This window comes from Dromiciops gliroides, chromosome 2 (genome assembly GCF_019393635.1).
Source record: "Dromiciops gliroides isolate mDroGli1 chromosome 2, mDroGli1.pri, whole genome shotgun sequence".
NCBI classification, from domain to species: Eukaryota; Metazoa; Chordata; class Mammalia; order Microbiotheria; family Microbiotheriidae; genus Dromiciops; species Dromiciops gliroides.
Genome location: NC_057862.1, coordinates 576233914 through 576257594, shown reverse-complemented (window position 1 = coordinate 576257594; position 23681 = coordinate 576233914). Strand labels below are relative to the sequence as shown.

At 36.9% G+C, this 23681-nt stretch overlaps 1 protein-coding gene across 1 annotated transcript in view; it reads right to left on the bottom strand.

Annotated features, from left to right (window-relative positions):
• Window positions 1-445: 445 nt before the first annotated feature.
• FERMT1 (FERM domain containing kindlin 1) overlaps window positions 446-23681 on the bottom strand; it is a 55616-nt gene continuing 32380 nt past the window's right edge. The window contains exons 10-15 of the mRNA XM_043986076.1: window positions 21853-21977; window positions 20480-20586; window positions 18550-18771; window positions 14086-14210; window positions 7502-7643; window positions 446-2376 (exon numbers count right to left, since the gene is read on the bottom strand). Of these exons, the coding sequence (XP_043842011.1) occupies window positions 2203-2376; window positions 7502-7643; window positions 14086-14210; window positions 18550-18771; window positions 20480-20586; window positions 21853-21977 (895 nt within the window). The 3' untranslated portion in view covers window positions 446-2202. The remainder of the gene's footprint in view (window positions 2377-7501; window positions 7644-14085; window positions 14211-18549; window positions 18772-20479; window positions 20587-21852; window positions 21978-23681) is intronic.

Genomic DNA, 23681 nt, shown 5'->3' with positions numbered 1-23681 from the left:
TGGGGGGCTGGTTCCACATCAAACTGCTGACTCATATTGAGCCTATAGTTCATTATGAAATTCCTAATTCCAGGCTTTTGGTGTCTATCCTGGTCATATGTATTTTTCCTGGTGGAAAAGAACTGGAGTGCTATTTCATGTTTCATTGAAATTTTTTACATCATAAACAATTTGAAATTTGTGGTTGAAGTAATGTTTTCAGATCATCCTTGACTGCCCAGATTATCAGTGTATCTTTCTAGATGATGGATGATAGATAGATGAGAACTGGCTGTCAATCTGGAGCTGTGGGGAAGGAGGAGAGAATATGGAAGCTGTGTTTGTTCTCTTTGTAACAAAGAAAGCAAGGGTATAACTTACGTTTGCATACAGACAGCTATATGGCAAAGGGCCAATTAGGCCGGAATGATAAGGACCAAAAGAATACCATATAAACTTTGTGTATTTTATTACTGTAGTTAAAAAGTAGAGAGGCAGTATTAGAGAGCCAACCTTGATGCCAGGTTGACCTGAGTTCCAGATCTGCCTCTGAGGCTTAACGGGCTATGACTCAATACCTCCAGTCAACACAAAGGTTTCAAGTGTACAATTGTTATTAGATATTTTAAAAGAAAAGCATACTCTATGTAACATATTGAAGTCTAAAATCTTTTCTCTGATCTACTATATATAAGGAAATGCACATTTTATTTGGTATTTGTTAAATTCAGAATTAGAAAAGACTTTGTTGAAGAGAAGGTACAAGGTCAGTCTCCACTGGCAGAGGCTTTCCTCATTAGTTCTCTCTAGCAAAGAAATCACAGTTCCTATATCTAGTCCATGTACACATACACATGAAAGAAATTAAATGTATATTTTCCCATCTAATGTAGACAGAAAAGCAAGTAATTTTAAATTGTTTGCATTAGTGTAAAGTTTTACAGGACAAAGAATGAGTTGCATATATCATTAAGTACAGTGCTTGGTCTACAGTAAGTGATTAATAAATGCTTGTTGACCTGTTGCCTTGATGTGGCTATTTAGAAATCTAATAATACCCTAAGAGGATAATGAGCTAGTCTAAATTTAAACTAATGCTTTTGTAAAGTGCATCTTTACTGAGTACAAATAACTCATTTGGAAGATTTCATTTGACTGCCATTGTCTCCTTGGTGATAGCCAAGTACCCACAAATGGAACTTGAAGTTTACGTGACACTTTCTGTGGCAGACAAAATTTGGTTAAAATCAGTGAACCCTTGTAAAAGGTTATTATGGAAATGACAGACAAATGGGAAATATAGAATACTCCAGTTGAAACCAAGGCCTCATTTTGCTAAGTTATGTACTACTTTGTTCTTTGTGACAAACAGACTAGTTATATGTAATTTCAATATTATAATTCTAATCCATAAACTGAAATATTAGGTTTCATATGTAAATTGTACTTATTGAAGTTTGATGGTGTCAGGGTTATGCTCAAATTATCAATTTGTGTCAAAAGAAAATGTTTCTAATGTGTTTGTTACTAAGTGAACCACATGTCCTAGGGCCCAAGTATCAAGTTAGGCCTTGGAGTGGCCTTCAATCTTGAGGCTTGTATCTAGAGGCTGAAAGATGTTTTCAGATTTGCTTTATCTGGGTTTGGAGTCAGGGAGAATTAGGCTTGATAGAAGCTGGTTCTCTATGTATTATTGCTCTTGAGTTCTAAGTTTTCTTCTCATTTTCTGCCTTCAGAAAATGAAAACATTTCTCAAAATCTATAGGCATGTTCTAGTTCATTGGGGAATCTGATAGAATCCTTGATGGAATCTTCTCAGAACATCCCACAGGAATGAATGAAAGCAAAGCATTTGCTTCTCAGTCTGTATAAGAAAGGCTTTGCTTTATCTGTATCTTCTTTCTCCATGATTCTGCTGTCACCTTAGGGCTGAAATCAAACTTTGTGGTCAAAATATTCACATTCAAGTAATTCCACCAGAGAAAATGCTTCAAGGAGGAAGGGAATGTGCTTGGGCTTCTGCATCAAACAAGATGTGGATTCTAGGGAATAGTAATAAAAGAGGGAGGGAGAGATATCCATTGGGATTTAGCTCTGGAAGTCCCAAAATTTACACTGTATTTGTTATATTATTCTTTCAGGAAGCTTCAAAGGATTAAAAAAAAACAACACAAAAGACAAATATGATGGTTTTGTTTGCAAACGTCAATCAAGTCATCTGTCTCACTCCTGACCTCCTGTTAATTTGTGGAAGAGCTCTTCATCAAGTGTTTCATTTTGGTCTTTGGAGCGAGTGGATAAGAAGATATAGCCACCAATATATTCATGTACTACCTTGCAATCTGCACTTAGGCAAGTGAAGGCAATAGATACATTTTGGTCAAACTCTATGGCAACCTGGAAAGAAAATGCAGAGAACAAGTAAGAACACACACACACACAGATGGGCAATCATATAATTCAACCTGCTGTTAATGATTATTTAGACTCCGGTTTCTTGTGAAGTAGTCTACAAACAATTTAAGAATTGGTTTACTTACCTTAAAAAAATAAATAAATGGACAAGGGAATTACCGCTCATTTGCTGCCCTCTTGTGGCAATAACTTTTAGAGAAGGTAATTCTGAAAGTCAACTGGAACAGACAATTCTAAAGTTGGCCTTTAATCAATACTTGTTGATTGAATAATACAAGATGCAAATATTGTCCAAGTGGTCCCTATATTACAGGGCAAACCATGAATGAAGGATACCTCTTACCTATTCACAGGAGGTAAGTCTATATCACAATTAATAAAGGGCAAGAGAGGCATTTTTAACATTTTAATGATGATAGAAAACACTTAAGAGACCTCTTAGTCTAAGTTCCTCATTTTTGCAGCTATTATAATGGAGATCTGCAGAGGTTATGTGGCTGGCTTAGCACTGTGCCTGGCATAGAATAGGTGCTTAATAAATGTTCTTTGACTGACTCTCCAAAATCACATAGTAACACAATTGGAATTAGAACCTAGGACTTGATGCTTTTAGTCCAGTTTTCCCACCATACTATACTTACAGATTTCTGCTGGAAGAATGAAAATGCTTTTTACAGAATTCTTAAAGGACACAGGGAGATCAGAATAGGAAATGTTGGGCACATATGGTACTTAAAAAAATCACTGCCCAGAAACTTTTAAGGAAGAAAATCCAACAAAATGGAAGTAATAAAGATCATGGTCTCAGATGTAAATGCACATATACAGATACACAAAGTATAGGGGTATCAAGCAAATGTGAGCTATAGTACCTAATGCAAAAAGACATATCTGAACTCCTAAGTATAAGGGGTAAGACCCATGACAGAATAAGACTGTGAAGAGGTATACTTCATTTATTTATTTATTTATTTTGGTGAGGCAATTGGGGTTAAGTGACTTGCCTAGGGTCACACAGCTAGTAAGTGTCAAGTGTCTGAGACTGGATTTGAACTCAGATCCTCCTGAATCCAGGGCCAGTGCTCTACCCACTGCGCCACCTAGCTGCCCCTGAAGAGGTATACTTTAAAGAGAAAGGACAGGATAGGTAGCACTGTATATTAAGAATATGTACTTATAAGAGGAAAATCAAAACTTGGTGAAAAAGAGTTAGGGGAAGAGCCACTGAGGCAAAAATAGAATCAATGTGGTCACTGACATATGCCACAGACTATGTAAAAAGAAAAGGGAAATCACAGAGGAATGTTTGGGAAATGAGACACAAGCTTAGCTCAGCCATATGATACAGTGGTGACGATGGGAAACTTCAATTATTTGCTCAAGCTCTGTCAAAATCAGAGCAGCTAATAATGGGTAGGAAACCTAGTGCTTAGAATTCTATAAGGGACAGTCAGTCTGGGAGGGAGAAGTTCTCAAGAATATACAAAGAAAAGTGATTCTGAAAAGGAGAAAAAAAAAGTAGGAAGAGTTATAAAGAGGAAATGGAATGTGAAAGTCTAGGTAACTCCTTCAATCAACTTAACTTAGCTTTTAAAAAGACATGTACAACAAAAGGAAAAAAGATGTTAAAAAAATGGAAAAAAAGAAATAGGACATCCACCTTTTTATTGTTATTTGAATTACATGAGAAAGGGAAAGCTAAAAATTCATTCCTTTAAATTGTAGCCTTCTTTCATGCTAGTACAGTACAAATCTCTAAATAAAAATTCCTATCAAGGGTAGCTATGTAGTATAATGGATAGAGTGCCTGGCTTAGAGTCAGATGACATAAGTATGAATTCTGTCTCAGACACATACTAGCTCTGTGACCCTGGGGAAGTCACTTATTTCTCAGTCTTACCTTCCTCATCTGTAAAATGGGGATAATAATAGTACTGGAACTTGTATGGATCAAATGAGATATTATATGTATAAGACTTTACAAATCTTAAAGAGCTACATAAATACTAAAGGAAAGATGGACAGTAGAAATAAGTTCATAGCAAGAAAAACCCATATTAAGTGAAACTGGAGCCTAACCTTCCTATATACTGCAACAGTTTTAAAAAAATTCTTACCATTTTGTATGATAACATTTCTAGAACATATACTGCCTCACCTGGAGGAATACAAAAGTGTTGTATAGTGCTATAAAATAATGTCAGAAGTCTTACAGTTTAGGAACAGCTGAAATTAGCAAAGGAAAGCAAAGTTGGTTTTTTGTTTGTTCGTTTGTTTTTTTAAAGTTAATTGGTGGGAAGAAGAACCTCAAGAAAAGGAATAAGTAAGATTGCTCAGGGTGGATGAGATGATGACAATTCATGAAAAAGAGAAGGCAGAGCTGTTCATTTCTTATCTGTTTTCTCTGCCAAGGAGAATGAGCTTTAAAAATTACTGATAAAGGGACAGCTAGGTGGCGCTGTGGATAAAGTACAGGTCCTGGATTCAGGAGGAGCTGAGTTCAAATCTGGCTGCAGACACTTACTAGCTGTGTGACCCTGGGCAAGTCACTTAACTCTCATTGCCTCAAGAGAAAAAAAAAAGTACTGAACAAAAATGGCCCTGGGGGTAAAACCAGGAGTAATGGGTGGAAAATGCAAAGAAGACTTAAGGCTTGATGGCAAACTTAAGTCCTAGCAAATAGAGCTATCCCAGACTATACTGAGTAATCTGAAGAGCAGGTGGAGTTTTTCTCTTTGTATATCTTCAAATAGAAGTTGGAAAGCTGCTTGTCCAGTAAGTGATGGTGGGGTTTCCTCAGGGTTTAGGTTGAACTAGATGACTACATAGGTCCCTTCCAACTCAAATTCTTTAATTCTGTGAATTGAAATCCAACATATTTAGGGAACTACACTTAATGAATTCAATGAATGAATGAAAAAAGCATCTATTAATTAATCTATTATTACGTGCTAGGGATTCAAGTCACCAGTCCTAAATGAACCAGGATAGTGAATGAACTGCAGGATGTCATTCTAAGCAAGTGTCATTGATTTCTGAAAGAATATGGGTAATGGCAAAGTAACACAGTGATTTGTTTTTTCTGACAAGGAGAATGATCCTTGAATTGAAAAGTACTTAATAAAAATGTCCCTAGAGGGGCAGCTAGGTGGCACAGTGGATAGAGCACTGGCCTTGGAGTCAGGAGTACCTGAGTTCAAATCCGGCCTCAGACACTTAACACTTACTAGCTGTGTGACCCTGGGCAAGTCACTTAACCCCAATTGCCTCACTAAATTAAAAAAAAAATGTCCCTAGAGCATACAATCAGAAGTAGTAGAAAAACTAGTATTCCAATTTTCAAAGAAAGAAAAGAGACTAGAGCCTATAAAGTATAAGTCAATGAGCTTGACTTCAAAATTTTTGGCAAGATATAGGTATGTGTTATTAAAGGATTGGTTAATGACATAAAGAAAAGGAAGTAATAATCCCAGAGAGGAAGAACAGCTTCAAAAAGATGTCATTCTAGACTAAATTAACTTCCTTTTTTTTTTTTGATAGGTTACTATATTGCTAGGTCAAGGGAATGTTGTGGATATAATTGATTTAGACTCTAACAAAACTTTTAACAAAGTTTCTTACACTATTCTCATGGAAAAAGAGAAAATTAGGATATATGATGGTATGTTTAGGTACATTTACAACTGGTTGAATGGCTAGATCTAAAGAATAAATGATTTAATGGAAAGGGGGAGACAATGGAATGTTCCAGTAATCTGTAATTGGTCCTGTGCTATTTAACATGTTATTATGGGGTCATGAAGAGTTAGCCATGACAGAACAACTGAAAAATATATAAAGTCTTATTCTTGGTTTTGAAAAAATAAAATATTTGATATATATTTCACCTGAAAAAGATCTGGGGATTTTAGAGGACTCCAAGCTTAACATGAGTCAACAATGTGATGCGGCATCCAAGAGAGCTAATTTGAACTGAGAATTTGAATATTAAGAAAGGCAAAGTGTCCCAGAAGACAGAGGTGATAGTCCTTCTGCCCTGATCAGACCACACGTAAAGTATCCTGTTTAATACTGGGCTCCATATGTTATTAAGGATATCGATAAATCAAAAAGTATATAGAGGTATATAGGTGAAAGCAACCAAGATGGTTATGTCATATTGGGATCAGTCAATGGAACTGGGGAAGTGAAGTGAAGTCTGGAGAAGAGAAGACAGGGAGAACATGATGGCTGCAATCAAATATCTAAGAGCTGTCATATGAACACACTTAGATTTGTTCTGCTTGGTTCTGATGGGAGAACAAGAAACAAAAGGTAGAAGTTGGAAAGGGGCAAATTTAAGTTTGAGGAATAAAAACAAAGCTTTCTTTAACATTTAGAGTTGTTTCAAAGTAGTGAGCCTCCAAAAGTGGTAGGTTCCTTTGTACTAGAAATCTTCATATGATGGATGGATGATCACTTGAATGTGTGATAGATCAGATTCATGATCAAATACGTCTTCCCTTCCAACTGTTAGATTCTGTGATTCTTTTTGAAATGCACTGATTCTGTATTAAGGCCTAAAGATTATGGGTGCTTGGTGTTAACAGGTTATCTTGTCCAATCTATGTAAATGAGTCACTTAACTGATTTTTTCTTTCATAACTAAAATTATTTTTAGGTAGACAATTGTGGCTTAAGGCTCAAGACAGAAGAATCTGTTGGCAGCTATTCAAGAATGTGTGCTCTAAGATTGGTTTAATGTCAGTTACATACATTATATTTATTTTTGTGAAATGATGAATCTAAGCCTTCCCACAAGCTCATACTGAATGAATTACACGTACATGTACAGCTCAGCAATTTTAAGGAGCTGGAGATTCTATATGTTCAAAATATGAATCAAACAATTTTGCCATGTCAGTTCAGTTATTTTTTGGTCTCTACATGTTTAAAAAATTGCCCAGAATGAAATGTGATTATTTTATATACAATTATAAAACCTTTGTGGTTTGTTAGCTTTTGAAACAAAAGTTCCTTCTTTTAAAACCATCTACAGTTCTCTGGAATAACACATATGCACAGGACCTACATCTGTTTAGGAGGGGAAAAAAGGAATCATTTTTACCTGACGGATTTCCCAGTTTACATTCCACTGTTTCATATTTGCAAATCTCCATGTTGTAATTGGATCCCCTGTGGCTGTATCTATCCTAATTAACCTATTATATGAGACTCCAAGAAGATCATCTTTCTTGCTTCCTTTAAACCTGGAAAAATAATGATTTGTATTTATTTATTTTCCATCTTAATAGTATTTTATTTTTTTCCAGTTACATGTAAAGATAGTTTTCAACATTGTTTTTATAAGATTTTGATTTACAATTTTTTCTCCTTCCTTCCTTTCCCTCCCCCTCCCCAAGACAGAAAGCCATCAGATATAGCTTATATTGAGATTGTATTTATTAAGACAGCAAGATCCAACCGGAAGCCATTTTATAACAGGGCACTTTAAATAAATGGCTTTCATTTAAGTTTCTCTCTTCTTTGGAAAAGACACACGAGATACACACATTTCTATAAAGCATTCCATCATAATTACAAGAGACTCAGACAGTCAGCTCTTCAACAAGTCCTAGTGAAACGTGCCTTTTTATTGTGGTACGAACTATATCAGAAAGAATGACACCGAAGTATCCATTTACCCCTCGAAGGCACATAGGAACAGATGTCGAACACCATTCCCCCCCAATCTTGAAATAAAATTCATATCAGAGGAAAGCAGGGCGGTGGAAAATCGAGTACCAATAAGAAAATATGGCATTAAAAGAAAGTGTAATTCTTCTTATGCTATCTGCCAGAACATCTCTTCAGTCTCACCCTTTTGTATGTCTACATTTCTAGGACATGCACTGTCTTACTCTCCTAGGCTTCCGCTTTCCTTTTATTGGCAAAAATGAAAACTATACAGGTAGAATACAGGCTAGTGCTCAGTGGCTGCAGGGCTGTTTTGTGTCTGAATACCATGGTGGCGAAACACGGTGAATGTTCATGGTTCACCTATTTTGGAAAGTTTGATAATCATAAAACCACTGTACTTAAGAGTCTGTCAGGGGGTGTTATTATGAATTACCCAAACAGAGGCAAACCATGTGTGGTGGGAGAACAACAGTGAATGGGTAGAGAAGATGAAAGGAAGGATGAAGGAAACAGTACTAGCTGGAGGAACAGAAAGTCATGGGATACTTTCCTTTGGCTAGAAGGAGAACCCTGCATCAGGGGGATTAACTCTAAAAGAACTTTGTGGAATAACAGAACAGCTGCAGGCTCACTGTTAGTTTACTGGGATAAGTCAAGAATGGGTTGGTTATTTATTTCTTTTCCAAATGTAACCAAGGGGCAAGGGAAAAGAAAAGAAGAAATGCACTTTAGATGGGTCTTTTCAGAAAACAGGACAGGCATGGATCCCGTCCAGCTATCCCTGCTAGGACAGAGTTGTTACAGATAAGGCAAAGGATGAAGTCAAGTTTTTAGGAAGACCCACAAACATATGTAGACTACGCTTTTTTGCAAAGCCAGGACCTAAACATCCAGATTTATCATTGAATAATAGGATTTTGGACCTGAAGTAGATATGAATGATAATCTAGCCAAACTTCATCATTTATATGAGAGGAAACTCATATATATGAGAGGTAGATTGACTTGCTCAAGATGATGTAACAAGTTAGGTAGGGCCAATACTAGAATCTAGTTTCTTTTAAATTCCAATCTAGTGATTTTTCCAGTATATGACAAAAAAGATAAATGATAGGACAACTACTTTGTTTACCATAGTAATCACAGGATTTCTTTAAATATATGATTCAACTTCCACGAGGTTTTATTAACACATACTTTTTTCAGCAAAATAATCTATTTTATAAAGTTAGGCATTCCTACAGGACCTAGTTGACTTTTTTTTTTTTAACTTAGGAAGGTGATATTAGTCAAATGTAAAGAACAATAAACTGTGAATTGAGATTTAGGTTCTGTTTTAATCTTACTTGTGCTATTATCTTGTTGACCTTGGCCAAATAATTTAGTAACTCTGGGCTGCAATTTTCTCATCTCTTAGATAAGGGGATTGGACACATTTGGAGCCAGGGTGAAAATGATGTAAAACCAAGGAGATTGGGGGTGGGGGAATTAAGATTACCTCATATACTTAAGAATTTGTGATTATGAGGCTAGGACATCTGGACATGATCTGACATCCAGCCTAGATTTTGGGAAAGCAAATCTCAAAGGGTTCAGAGAAAGAATAGTTTCACGTTGATAAATCTGTACAGGGAATGTCAGCACAAGATGGATGGGATATTCAAAAATTAAATTTGAAGTCATAAAAACAAACAACTCCAACAAGCAGGAAAAATGGGATTTGGCCAAAAAGACCAATGTGGATCAAAAGAGACCTTACCAAACAACTTAGTTTTAAAATATGGAAAAGTACAGAAGACAGAAGCAGGTTCAGTTAACAGAGGGGAAATATAAGAAGCTCAGAGTGTACTGAAGCTGTGAGAAGCTGAAAATAATTTTTATTTTTGGAGAAAAAAATGAGGATCAAAGATAGGAAAGTACTTCTGCTTGGGATGGATCAGATAATAATAACTGGTAGCAGAGAGAAGGCAGAGTTGGTCAACTTTCAATTTGCTTTTCTTATCTCTGTCAAGGAGAACGACTTTTGTATTTAAAAGGACAACAATGGTTAATAGGGAGTTGATAACCAAGATAAGTAATGAGTTAGTAAGAATGTTCTTAATGAATTCAAGTCCTCTGGCCCACATGAACTACATCCTTGGTTTCTGAAAGAGCTGGCAGATATGACTTCTGGGCCACTGTTGGGAAGAACTGAAACATGGTGGAAAATGGGAGAGGTGCCACTAGACTTGAAAAGATCAGGTGTTGTCCTTATTTTCTTCCTTTCTTTCTTTTTTTTGTGAGGCAATTGGGGTTAAATGACTTGTCTAGGGTCACACAGCTAGTAAGTGTAAAGTGCCTGAGGCCGAATTTGAACTCAGGTCCTCCTGAATCCAGGGCTGGTGCTCTATCCATTGCACCACCTAGATGCTCCGTTGTCCTTATTTTCAAAACAGGGAAGAGAACAAAGTCTACAAAATATGGTCCAGTAAGCTTAACTTCAATTCCTTGAAAAATTCTAGTTTAATTCATTAAAGAGATGGTTTACGAAAGGCTAGAAAAGGAAGCTGTGACTACAAGGAGCCAGTGTACCTTCATCAAGAACAATTCATGCCAGATTAACCTCATTTCTTTTTTTTTTTTGACAGGATTATTAAACTGGTAGAAGAGGGGAATGCAAATAGAAAAAAAAATATGTCTAGATTTTAGAAAACACTTCATAAAGTACTATATACTATTCTTGTGGAGAAGATAAAAATATGGAATAGATGATTATATAATTGTATAGATTGAGAACTGGATGGCCAACCAAAGAGAAGATATTAATGGCTGACTGTCAACAAAGCAGGTTTCCAGTAGTACCCCAGAGATCTGTTCATTGTTCTATGCTATTTAAGATTTTTATTGATTAGTCTGAATAATGGCATAAGTAGCATACTTATTAAACTTGCGAATGAAAAAATTTGGACAGCTAGCATAATTGATTACAAAGTCAGAATCCTAAGAGATTTTGATATTGGATTGAATCCAATAAAATGAAATTAAATAGTTATAAATGTAAAGTCTTACATCAGGATTCAAAAACCAACTTCACAGGTACAGGATGACTAGGTGTTTTTGTTTTTGTAATTTTTTTTTTTGGCGCGCGCGCGCGTGTGTGTGTGTGTGTGTGTGTGTGTGTGTGGCAATTGGGGTTAAGTGACTTGCCTAGGGTCACACAGCTAGTAAGCGTTAAGTGTCTGAGGCCGGATTTGAACTCAGGTCCTCCTGACTCCAGGGCTGGTGCTCTATCCACTGTGCCACCTAGATGCCCCCTAGGTATTTTATTGGACTGGTAGTGTCACTTGGCAGTGTGATGTGACTGACAAAAACAAACAAACCCCAAAGCACCCCCCCAAAAAAAACCTTACAAAATCTTGAGCTATTAAGAGAAGCATTTCTTCAAGAAATAAGGTAATTATCCCACTGAATTGTGCCCTGATCAAACCTCATCTGGACTATTCTGTTTCAATCTGAGGTATCATATCAGTTTAAGAAGGATAAAGATAAGGTACAGAGGGAGTGTCCATAGTAACAAACCAGGGTGGTGAAGAGTTTGGAGTCCATATGAGGATCAATAAAAGGAACTGGGGCCATTTAGGTGTTGTTTTTTTTTTTGGTTTTGTTTTTGGAGGGGCAATGAGGGTCAAGTGACTTGCCCAGGGTCACACAGCTAGTGTCAAGTGTCTAAGGTTGGATTTGAACTCAGATCCTTCTGAATCCAGGGCCTGTGCTTTATCCACTGCGCCACCTAGCTGCCCCCGGCCATTTAGTTTTTAAGAGAGAAGACTGCAGATTATAACATTTTCAAAATATTTGAAGGGCTGTCATCATGGGGAAGATCCACTGGACTTATTCTCTTTGGTCACAAAGGCCAGAACCAAGGGAAAAGGTTTGCAAAGAGGCAATGTCAGGAAAAAACTTCCCAACAATGAGAGCTGATCAACAGTGGAGTGAACTTCTGTGGAAGCTAGTGGTTTATTCCACCTTGGAGGCAGAGGCTGGAAATAATTTTTGCTTAAGTTATAGTGGGAGTTCCTTATGGGCATGATTAGACCAGATTAGAGGTTCTTTACTTTTTTTGTGTCATAGACCCTTTGGCAGTGTTGTGAAGCTTATGGACCCCTTCTCAGAGTAATGCTTTTAAATGTATAAAATAAAATAAAATACATTACGAATAAAATATAAATTACAAATAAATAAAATAATAAAATAATAAATAAATTACAAATAAATAGAATTACAAAGGAAACCAATGGTACTGAAATGAAATTAACACAATTTATTTTTTAAAAACACAACTTCACAGACCCCAGGTTAAGAAACTTTGGCCTACTTGTTTCCTGGGGCCCCTTCCAACTCTCAAATTCTGTTGTTCTGTAGTTGCATAATCCCTCTTGGCTCCAAAGCCCATTTCTAAGACCATGGGCAATAAGTTTTCTATTGCTCTAAGGTAGTACATATGTTTACAAATAGTGACTTTGTTACTCTCTTGTTAAATAATATATGTATTTCTTTTTTCTTTTCTTTTTTTTTTTGGTGGGGCAATGGGGGTTAAGTGACTTGCCCAAGGTCACACAACTAGTAAGTGTCAAGTGTCTGAGGCCGGATTTGAACTCAGGTACTCCTGAATCCAGGGCCGGTGCTTTATCCACTGCGCCACCTAGCCACCCCCTGTATGTATTTCCTAAAGCCTCTAGGTGGCACCACAGTAGATAGAGTGCCTGGCCTCAAGTCAGGAAGATTCAACTTCCCAAATTCAAATCTGGTTTCAGATACTTGGTAGCTATGCGACCTTGAGCAAGTCACTTAACCCTCTTTGCCTCTGTTTTCTTATCTGTAAAATAAGCTGGAGAATGAAATGACAAACCATTCCAGTACCTTTGCCAAGAAAATCCCCAAATTGGGTCACAAAGAGTTGGACATGACTGAAAATGACTAAACAACAATTTCTTAAAAAGCAAATTACCTATAACAGTACTCACAGGCACAATTCTTATTTGTTGTACCTTGTACCTTTAAAATTTTTGTCAAAGACAGATAAGCTTACTAATAAAAAGTATGTTTTAAATAGCATTGTTTTTCAGGAGAACATTGTACATAGTATCAACAACATTGTGTGTTGATCAACTGTGATAGACCTGATTCTTCTCAGCAATACAATGGTACAAGATAGTTCCAAAGGACTCATGATGGAAAAGACTCTCCAAATCCAGAAAAAAAAAAGAACTGTGGAATATGGGTACAGATATATAGTATATGGATATACTATTTCTTTTGTTTTTGGTGCTGTTGTTTTTCTTTTTTGAAGTTTTTCCTTTTTGCTCTGATTCTTCTCTTATAATATGACTAATGCAGAAATATGTTTAATGTTATTGTATATATATAACCTATATCAGATTACTTGCTGTCTTGGGGAAGTGAGCAGGGAGGGAGAAAAATTTGAAACTAGAAATCTTATAAAAACAAATGTTGAAAACTATCTCTACATGTAACTGGAAAATAATAAAACACTTTTATAATGAAAAAAAAGCATTTTTAAAAATTGATACTCCACATGAGTATCTACAATGGAAATAAAGTACCTAGAATACTGTGTAAAGTCATACCATGAAATAAGGATGCCCTGCCTACTCTACAGCGTCTTCTCTGCCATGTTTAAAAGATCAAATTCAATTCTATGAGCTAATGAGGAGCTACCATTTGCTTTTAGGAAACTAAGGGACTGGACTCTCCTTCTTGCAATGACACCTTCTGGGTATTAGGTTCCTTTAAAAAATTAGACCATTTCTAACTTTTAACTGCATTTCACTGTTCTGATACTTTGGGTGCATTATTTTATCACACAGAAGAGTTTTGTGAATTGCCAAAAAAGTTATGATTCAGTGAAAGGGTAGAATAGAAAATTATCCCAATGGATAATGAACCAGATTCCCATTAAGTCATTTAAAATCAAACTATATAAGGAAAAAAGAAAATAAACAATATCATTACCTGACAATGTAGTACGTGAGCCCAAATTCTGGTAAGGACTGCCATGCATGGATGAAACGGAGCTTTGCTTCAACCAGAGACATTTGTGCCACATTCTGGTGGGCTTCCAGTATTCGAGCTGCCAACTAGGAACAATAAGAATGGTCTGATAACTCTTGAAGGCCAGTCAACTGGTGTCATTATTATCATTAGTTCTAGGATACTCTTCAAAGAAGATCACAAGAATCCCACAAATGACTCTAAAAACCACTTGGTCATTCTTAATTGTTTTAAGACATTGAAATCAGAATTCAAACTTGAAGTTATCAACTAATACAAGTATTATCAGATATTATCTACTGACAATATAGGTAAGTCCCGATGATGTCTCACTATGGGTTTTCATAGTCTACTGCTCTTACTTTCTTTTACATAGCTGATGACCTGCTCAGATTGAATTGTCATCTGTTAGGCCATTTATTTAGCCACATTCTCTTCTGCATCCTGGGATAGTTCTTGGCTGAAGTCCTAGGCGTTAGTGTGGCACACTGGAAAAAGCCTTGGATTTGGGAGTTAGAATCCTTGGGTTCTAGTCCTAATTATGCAATCTGGTAATTGCACAGAGATATGATGATTCTGGGACTTCGAGTTTCCAGATCAGATATGTGATCTAACACTTGGAGCAAGGGGATACACCTTGGATTCCAGAAAGTCCTGTGAAGTAGTCATTCATGTTTTGGAATTGGAACCATATATTTTTTTGGGGGCAGGGCAATGAGGGTTAAATGACTTGCCCTGGGTCACACAGCTAGTAAGTGTCAAGTGTCTGAGGCCGGATTTGAATTCAGGTCCTCCTGCATCCAGGGCTGGTGCTTTATCCACTGAGTCACCTAGCTGCCCCTGGAACCATATTTAAGAGGATTTTGAAATACTGAAAATATAGAAAGGATTTTGGAAATTGCCTTCTTTTTTCTCGTCTTAAAAATATTTCATAAAATATGTGGGTTAGAAGAGATTTTCCTTGAGGGCCTTTCATTTTTGAGGAACTCTTGTTTTTGTCTTTGTATCACCAAGACCTTGAACATGGCAGGTGCTTCAATAAATATTTACTGGGATACTTAGTAATTATGACTTACTATTTATGGGACCTTTGCCAAGTAAGCCACCTGCACAACAGTTTCCAGTTTCTGGTGTACAAGGATAATAATACCTATGCTGCTTACCTTATAAGAAGGTTGTTTTGAGAACCAAATGTATGTGAAAGTGTTTTACAAATTGTAAATTCCTATACAAATATCACTGTTATTTTCCTCATGTTAAAAGGTTGCTGTGGAAAGACTAATGATGTAAAACAATTTTCACTGAAATGTTGAGAGTTTTGTTGAGAGTTCTAACTGATAATGAGATGAGTAGCACTGGGCATATGACCTCGAAAGAACAATAAGATTTCAATGGGACAAGATCAAGGGATGGGCCAGAGAAGTTGAGGAAAAGCATTCCAGACATGCATGCTCAAGCAAGAAGATGGAAAAGGGGAGGATAAATTTGGGGAACAGGGAGTACTCTTATTGATAGACATATCACAAGTGACATGGAGTGTTGTGAAGTAAGATGATATGATGGGGTTAGGCTGTGGAATACTAGGCTCATGAGTTTGGACTATATTTAGCAGTCAATAGTATGAATGTTTGGACTTCAAGTCAAAATGGGACAAGGGTAGAATTAAAATTATTGATAAGAAAGGATCATTTTTTAACAGAATAGGATTATCCTCAGAAGATAATGCAGGCTGGGGTAGGGGGGCAGCTAGGTGGCGCAGTGGATAAAGCACCGGCCCTGGATTCAGGAGGACCTGAGTTCAAATCTGACCTCAGACACTTAACACTTACTAGCTGTGTGACCCTGGGAAAGTCACTTAACCCTCATTGCCTCCCCCCTCCCCAAAAGAAGATAATCAAGGACTTGTCCATTAGTTGGTGGAGCAATTTGAATCTTTTGTTCCCATTTAGAGGCTTTTGATCATTCTATCTACACTGGCTATAATGAATTCTTCTTTCATCTTCTTTGACTGAAGTCTCTTAATTCATTTAAGTCCAACTCAGGCACTAGTTTTCCATGAGGCCTTCCCCAATCTTATTCTTCTCTTCTCCCTTTCCATCCCCTTCTTCCAGGGGCTTATATCTTTTTTAGGACCTGCCCTGTCCCTATCCAGCAGCCTGTCTATTCCTTCTCAGAATAATGTTTTAAGTTCATTAAATAAAATACATAGGACTGCGAAGAAAATCAATTACATTGAAATAAAGTTATCAAAATACTTTAAAAAGAAGTAAGCTCATATAAACAAATGTTGAAAACTATCTCTGCATGTAACTGGAAAATAATAAAATATTTTTATTTAAAAAAAAAAAAGAAGTAAACTCATGGAATCAGGTTAAGAATTCCTGACTTACAAGACAAAAGTGATTTCTCTTTCCTTAAATTGTCATGGTACTTTGTCTAGGCCTCTCCCTTGTATCTATCATGTCATCTCTTTCTTGATTCACAGTCAATTGTGTGTTTGTTTTTCCTTCTATTCTGAAAGAATCCTGGAGAGTAGGATCCTTGAGAAAAGGATCCATTTCCCATCCTTGTACTCAGAGTGCCTAGCATAGTGCCTTTTATATAATAGGCACTTAACAAATATATTGGGTTTTTAAGATTGAATCTGAAAACAGCCTAATGTTCCAGTGTCACAGGATTTTCTTGGACTGTTTTTCAGAAGGCATCAGATTTGTTTCTTGATACTAGTTCCTGAGACTGTGCAGGTGCCCACAAAAAACAACACAAAAAGAAAAACAAAAAACCAAAACCCAAACCCCTCTCTCCCCAAAACCCCAAACACACCCTATTATGTACTGCCAAAAACAAAACAGACCCTGTCTTCAAGAAGCTTATATCTTACAAGGTGAGGGGGGAGAGGGGAGTCTCTGACACATACTTACAGAAGCAAATATAAAGCAATAAAATGTAATTTCAAGAGAAGGGGGAGAGAATTAACATCTGATGAAATCAAGGATGACTTCATGTAACAATCAGAGTTCTGCTTTGAATATCTGCTCCAATTCTTCTAGCCACTGTCACTTTGCTATTCCTGTTCCCTCTATATCATGTTTTATTTGTTACTTGCTTAAGATGTCTTATTAAGCGAGATGTGAATATTTTAATTGTGCATTCTTGGTGTATGATGTCAAGGTAGGTGGGTGGTGCAGTGGATAGAAAACTGTATCTGGAGTCAGGGTGACCTGAGTTCAAATTCTCCCTGGGACACTTACTAGTTGTGCGACCCTGGGGAAGTCACTTAACCTCTGTTTACCCTCAGTTTCCTCAGTTGTAATATGGAGATAACAACACTATCTACCTCTCATGGTTGTTATGAAGATAAAATGAGATATTTATAAAGTGCTTTGCAAACTGTGAAGCACCACACAGATGCTAGCTATTATTATTGTTGCTATTGTTTTTATTGTTATCATTAATATGCATCCTTTTTATCTCCATTGTCCAGAACAGTGCCTTTAGTAGTGGTTGCTCAATAAATGTTCATTTATTAATCATTTTAATTTGTAATCACAAATTACTTTTTCTTTTCTTTTTTGATCCATGACTTGATTTGAGAATTAGTATAAAGCACACTAATAATGAGAGCCATAACTAGTCACCTCAGTGCCATAATCCATTGTCTAGAGCAAGTAACTGGATAAAAAGTACAAAAGGGGCCTTCAAATGAACTATAATTCAAAATGTATAAATAATACAATAAGTAATTAATATAAATTCAAGGGCAGCTAGGTGGTGCAGTGGATAGAGCACCGGCCCTGGAGTCAGGAGGACCTGAGTTCAAATCCGGCCTCAGACACTTAACAATTACTAGCTGTGTGACCCTGGGCAAGTCACTTAACCCCAATTGCCTCACCAAAAAAAAAAAAAAAGATAAATTCAGTTTCGTGGGAGATAAGAATTAGTCACTCTGGTGGCTCAGGGTATTCTCTAAGGGTATCTAAGAGCTGAAAGGCATCTTGGAGGTCATTTGATCCAGCCTACAGAGTTTGAGGTCCCATGCCTACTACACCTGAGAAGCTTCAGCAAAGTAGTCACCCTTACCTGGGGAGGAAATGTCACTGCTTATGGAAAGAACTTGGGAGAGAAGCTGGTCTTCTTGGAATGGAAAGAGGGAAAGGAAAGTCCCAGGGAGAGGCATGTCAGAGAAGGGAAATTCCTTAGAGGATGTCAGGAGAAAAAGATAAAAGTGAACAGCCTTCATTCCACCCCAAACTCATTTCTCCTTCTCCTTGGCTAACGTCTGAGTTAAAATTCCCCTCATTTCCTTCTATTTTACTTAGGGACAGCAGATGTTAAATTTTTGAATCCTCTAAGTTTTCTGGGCTGAAGACCCAGGAGTCTTACGCTCTGCCAACAATGTTATACCTCTGCCAACAATGGAATTACCTGTTTAGACTTGTATTTTTTTGCACACCGAGGCGACACAAAACATTCTGGTTTCATATCCATGCATTCAGGATCAGAAGGTGCCTGTGAAGTTGTATTTCTGTTTTTCATCTTCAGAAATGAAAGAATGTTGTTTACTTCAGACCCATAGGAGCTATCTGCCATAGTTTTGCCCTTTGAAGCTAAGATGCAGGCAGCCATCCATCTGGCATACTGATTCTCCTGGAACATAAACGTGACAGGACCCTAAAATACCATCCTATAAAATGGACTTTAGTAGCACTTGTGTTTTTTTCCCCAAAGAATATGTTCTCATCACTGACTATACTTTCTACATATCATAAAGATATGCCCATATTGCCTTGTGCCAACATCTCTGACACAATAAAAAGTTGATATTAAAAGTAGGTTATAGGAGCAGCTAGATGGCACAGTGGATAGAGATCCAGCCCTGGAGTCAGGAGTGCCCGTGGAAATGTGGTAAAATATGAAAGTTTTAACAGTTGGTTAGGATAACTGAAAAACTGGTGTCTTTCAGTTATCCTAACCGACTGTTAAAACTTTCATATTTTACCACACCCGAGTTCAAATCTAGTCTCAGACACTTACTAGCTGTGGGACCCTGGGCAAGTCACTTAGCCCTGATTGTCTCAAAAAAAAAAAAAAAAAAGAGAGATCTTTATAAAAGAGTGGCTACAGAGCCAGTCTTTGAATCAGCATTCCTGGGTTTGCTTCTGAAACCTAATGGCTGTGTGATAGAGGAAGTCACTTAACTTCTCAGTGATGCCTGCAACTTTGTAGGACTAGAAGTTGTAGAGCAGGTGCTAACCTGTACTGGCAAAGGGATTTTCCTCATCATGATCTCCCTATACCAATAAAATCACTGGTATGATTTCCTTCCTCCCTCCAAAAATCCAGTTATAATTTCCTCCTTTAAATTACCAACTAAAACTCTGTAATGTTTATAGAATTTTAAAGTGATAAGTTGCTAGTGTGCAAGTAGCTAGTGTCTTAGTAGCAAGTGTCTAGCACTTAAAAAATTAATGACTGAACAGCAACATTGTGTGATGATCAACTGTGATAGACTTGGCTCTTCTCAGCAGTGTAATGATCCAAGACAATTCCAAAGAACTCCAGGATGGAAAATGTTCTCCACGTCCAGAAAAAAGAACTGTGAATTCTGAATGCAGATTGAACCATACTGTTTCTACTTTTTGGTGTTTTTTTTTTCTTTTTTGAGGTTTTTACCTTGTGTTCCAATTCTTCTTTCACAGCACGACCAATGCAGAAGTATGTTTAATGTGATTGTACATATATAACCTATATCAGATTGCTTTCTGTCTTGGGGAAGGGGTAGGGAAAAGAGGGAGGGATAAAAATTTGGAACTAAAAATCTTATAAAACAAATCTTGAAAACTATCTTTACATATAACTGGAAAATAATAAAATACTTTTATGACAATAATAAAAAACATAGAAAAAAATTAAGGACTGAGTATGGATATGTAAAAACAGCAGATGTTCAAAAGTATCACTCTACACATCTGCTTCCTTTTCTTTACTCTGTCTGCTCTTTTTAGGAGAAATAAATAAAACTAATTAATTAGCTTATTTGATATTTGCCACCTTCTAGTTCCACTGACTACTCCCTTGCCAGGATCTTACTATAGGGGAAGGCAACCCTATAGTAGGGAATCACTGGTGGACTCTACTACTGCTCAATGTTTATACACCCCTATTTTCTTTCTCATCTAAACTTTGAACGTATAAGGGTGAGAGGAATGGTGATTAAAGGCCAGAGGGACCTGAACCAAGAATTTCTCCAAACATTAGCACATATGTGCCATATGTGAGAAAATCCTTCATTTGTTATGACATATTAGTCCTTATTAACACTAAGCATTCATTCAGTTTCGCCTTTTTTACTCACATTGTCACATCTCAAATATACTTCATTCATACCATCAGCAACAGGGATTAGCAACTTGATTCCAAACTTTCTCCCTGATACGTTTACATCAGGTACAACTTCACAGCCTAATGAGAAAGGGCAGGGAAAGCAGGTGATTTTTGAGGATTCACTTCTATACATTAAAAAAGGATATCAATGATTATGAAGTTACTCATCAGCTTAGCCATGCCTTAGATCCTAATATTACCCAAATTTACTTTACCTCCCAGATCCTCTATGACTGCAATATATTGGTCTTGAAATTATCCTACCTTTTTACTCCTCTCATATCTGCTCTTTTCCAAGATGCTGACCCCTCTTGGAAGAAACCATGAAATGCTGACTAAGCCTACTACAAATTTCTGCTATACAATTTTTTTTTTTTTGGCAGGGCAATGAGGGTTAAGTGACAGGGTCACACAGCTAGTGAGTGTCCTCCTGAATCCAAGGCCACTGGGCCACCTAGCTGCCCCCTCTCTGCTATTTAATTTTAACTGAGATCCATTTATTCATCAATTTATTTATTTATCCATTTATTCATTTACTCCCTCCTTAAATCCCTAACTTTTACTTAAAAAGACCAGTCACATCAGTAAGCTCCTCCCTTCCTCCAAGGAAGGTGTATATTTTAGGCATGTTTTTAAGGCAGGTGTTTTAGGCATGTGTATAAGGTGTGTGTCTTAGGTGTGTGTTTAAGGCATGTGTTTTAGGTGTGTGTTTAAGGTGTGTGTTTTAGGTGTGTATTTTAGGCGTGTGGTCTTTTACAAGTTTCTTCTTTATTTTTGTACCTAAGCACATAGGAAATCAAATATTAGGTCTTTCCTCAGGTTTTTCTCTTGAAAAATGGAGCAGAGAAAACAGATTTTCAAAGATTTTTAAAATCAGAAGTCACTAGATCTGCTTCAGATATATTAGATATTTTAAATCTTAGTTTGAGGTTTTTGACCTTAAATCACAGACTCTTAAATACAAACTCTAAAATAAATCAAATAAATCCAGTATGGCAAGGAAATGGAGTCAAAACAAATCATTTTGTTAGTTTTTGTTATTCATTTAAAAACCTAGTAGGGAGGAAACAATGCTAAAACTATCCTGAATTAGTCAAAAGGCACTTCAAGATTCAGGATAGTTTTAGCAATTATTTTTCTCTAGTTATGAAAATACTGACTAATAGAGAGTTTTTAATAAACAGTTTATAGTGGCCTAATCTATATGTGGAATGAGAACTTGAAGCAAATTATACTTGGGGTAGGGGATGGAACATATACCTCAAACTCATGCAAAATAATTTTACCACTGGACTAAATGCTCTAGTTTCCAAGACAATTCAATTCACCATTGAATATTCTTACCTCTAAGATTTAGTCTTTCAACTGGTTCCCCATGTTCAAGGTGCTCATTTTTAAAGTAGGCTATTGAAGTGTCTTTAAAGACAAACCAATATTGTTTGAAAGTTTTTAATGTTAGTTTTTTGGCCCTGAAAAAGAAAGAATAATAGCTTAATAATTTTGAACAAGATAAAAAAAGATTAAAAAAAGTTACTCTGCTCTAGTGCTTCTTTCATACAGCTGATAATATATTACATCATTTTGAAATTTGAGGATTATAGAATTTAGCGATGGAATATGGCCATTTAATCTAACACCTCATTTTATGGATGAAGAAACTGAGGGCCAGAGGGACAGGCAGTTAGTATAAGACCTGGGATTGAGGATTTGAATCCAAATCTTCTGACTCCAGATAGTGTTCTTTTTCAATTATAGCCAGCTGCTGACTAATTTAATCAAAAGGCCCTTCAAATAAGGTTTTTGTATGAAAATACATATGCCTGGTGACTTCTAGAACAGTTCTTAGATAGAAAATAACATTCATATGAACAGTAAAAAGTTCAATTATGAGTTAAAAGTATGACATGTAGGGGCAGCTAGGTGGCGCAGTGGATAGAGCACTGGCCCTGGAGTCAGTCACGAGGACCTGAGTTCAAATCCGGCCTCAGACACTTGACACTTACTAGCTGTGTGACCCTGGGCAAGTCATTTAACCCCAACTGCCTCACCAAAAAAAAAAGTATGATATGTCAGCCCAAAGATAAAACTAATATGGTATTAGGCCGGAGTAAGAGAAGTAGAAATAGGGAGTTTATAGTGCTATGCTCTAGTCAAGCTACCTCTGTCAAATGGTGTTAGCTCTGGTCCATTTTAGAAAAGACAGCAGGTGCAGAACAGTACTTGGTGCCAGAACACCTGGGTTTGAATTCTCTACCTCTGTGACCTGGCTTTTAAAAAATCTTAATTAAAATCCTCCCTTTTATGAAGCCTTTACCAAACCCTCTTAATTCCAGTTCCTTCCCTCTGTTAATTATTTCCTGTTAAACTGGTTTATAGCTTACTTTGAATATATTTGTTTGTCTCTCCATTCCATTGTAAGATCCTTGAGGGCAGGGATTATCTTTTGCCCTTTTTTGTATCCCCAGCACTTAGCACAGTGTCTGACACACAGCAGACACTTTTTTTCCTTTTTTTTTTGGTGAGGTAGTTGGGATTAAGTGACTTGCCCAAGGTCACACAGCTAGTAAGTGTTAAGTGTCTGAGGCCAGATTTGAACCCAGGTCCTCTTGAATCCAGTGCTGGTGCTCTATCCACTGTACCACCTAGCTGCCCCCCACAGTGGACACTTAATAATTGTTTACTTAACTTCTTTCCATCAGTTTCTTCTTTAAAATTAGAGAGGTAGTGTCTGAGGTCTCTTTTAGCTCTAAAACTATGATCCTGTGATTCTATGATACTAATGTGAGGTGGGTCCACAGGAAAGTTCCCAGTTGGGGAAGAGCCTGAAGAACATGCCATATGAAGATCTACTAAAGCATGTGGGGAAGCAGGTTAGCCTGAAGAAGAAAAGACTTGGTGTGGACATGATAATTCTCGTCTAATATTTGAACAGCTACCACTTACAAGGCAAATTAGACTTATTCAGCTTGGGCCTAAGGGCCAGAAGAAGGATGGATTTGGCAGATACTTCCATGCATACAGGCAGTATTCTGCCAATAGAATCTGAGCTCTTCAAAGGCAGGAATGGTTGTATTGTGTGTGTGCACACATGCACACATGTGCTATAGTAAGTCCTTAGCATGTACTCATTAAATTGAAGTTGAAATGAAGCAAATTTAAATTTAATGTAAGGA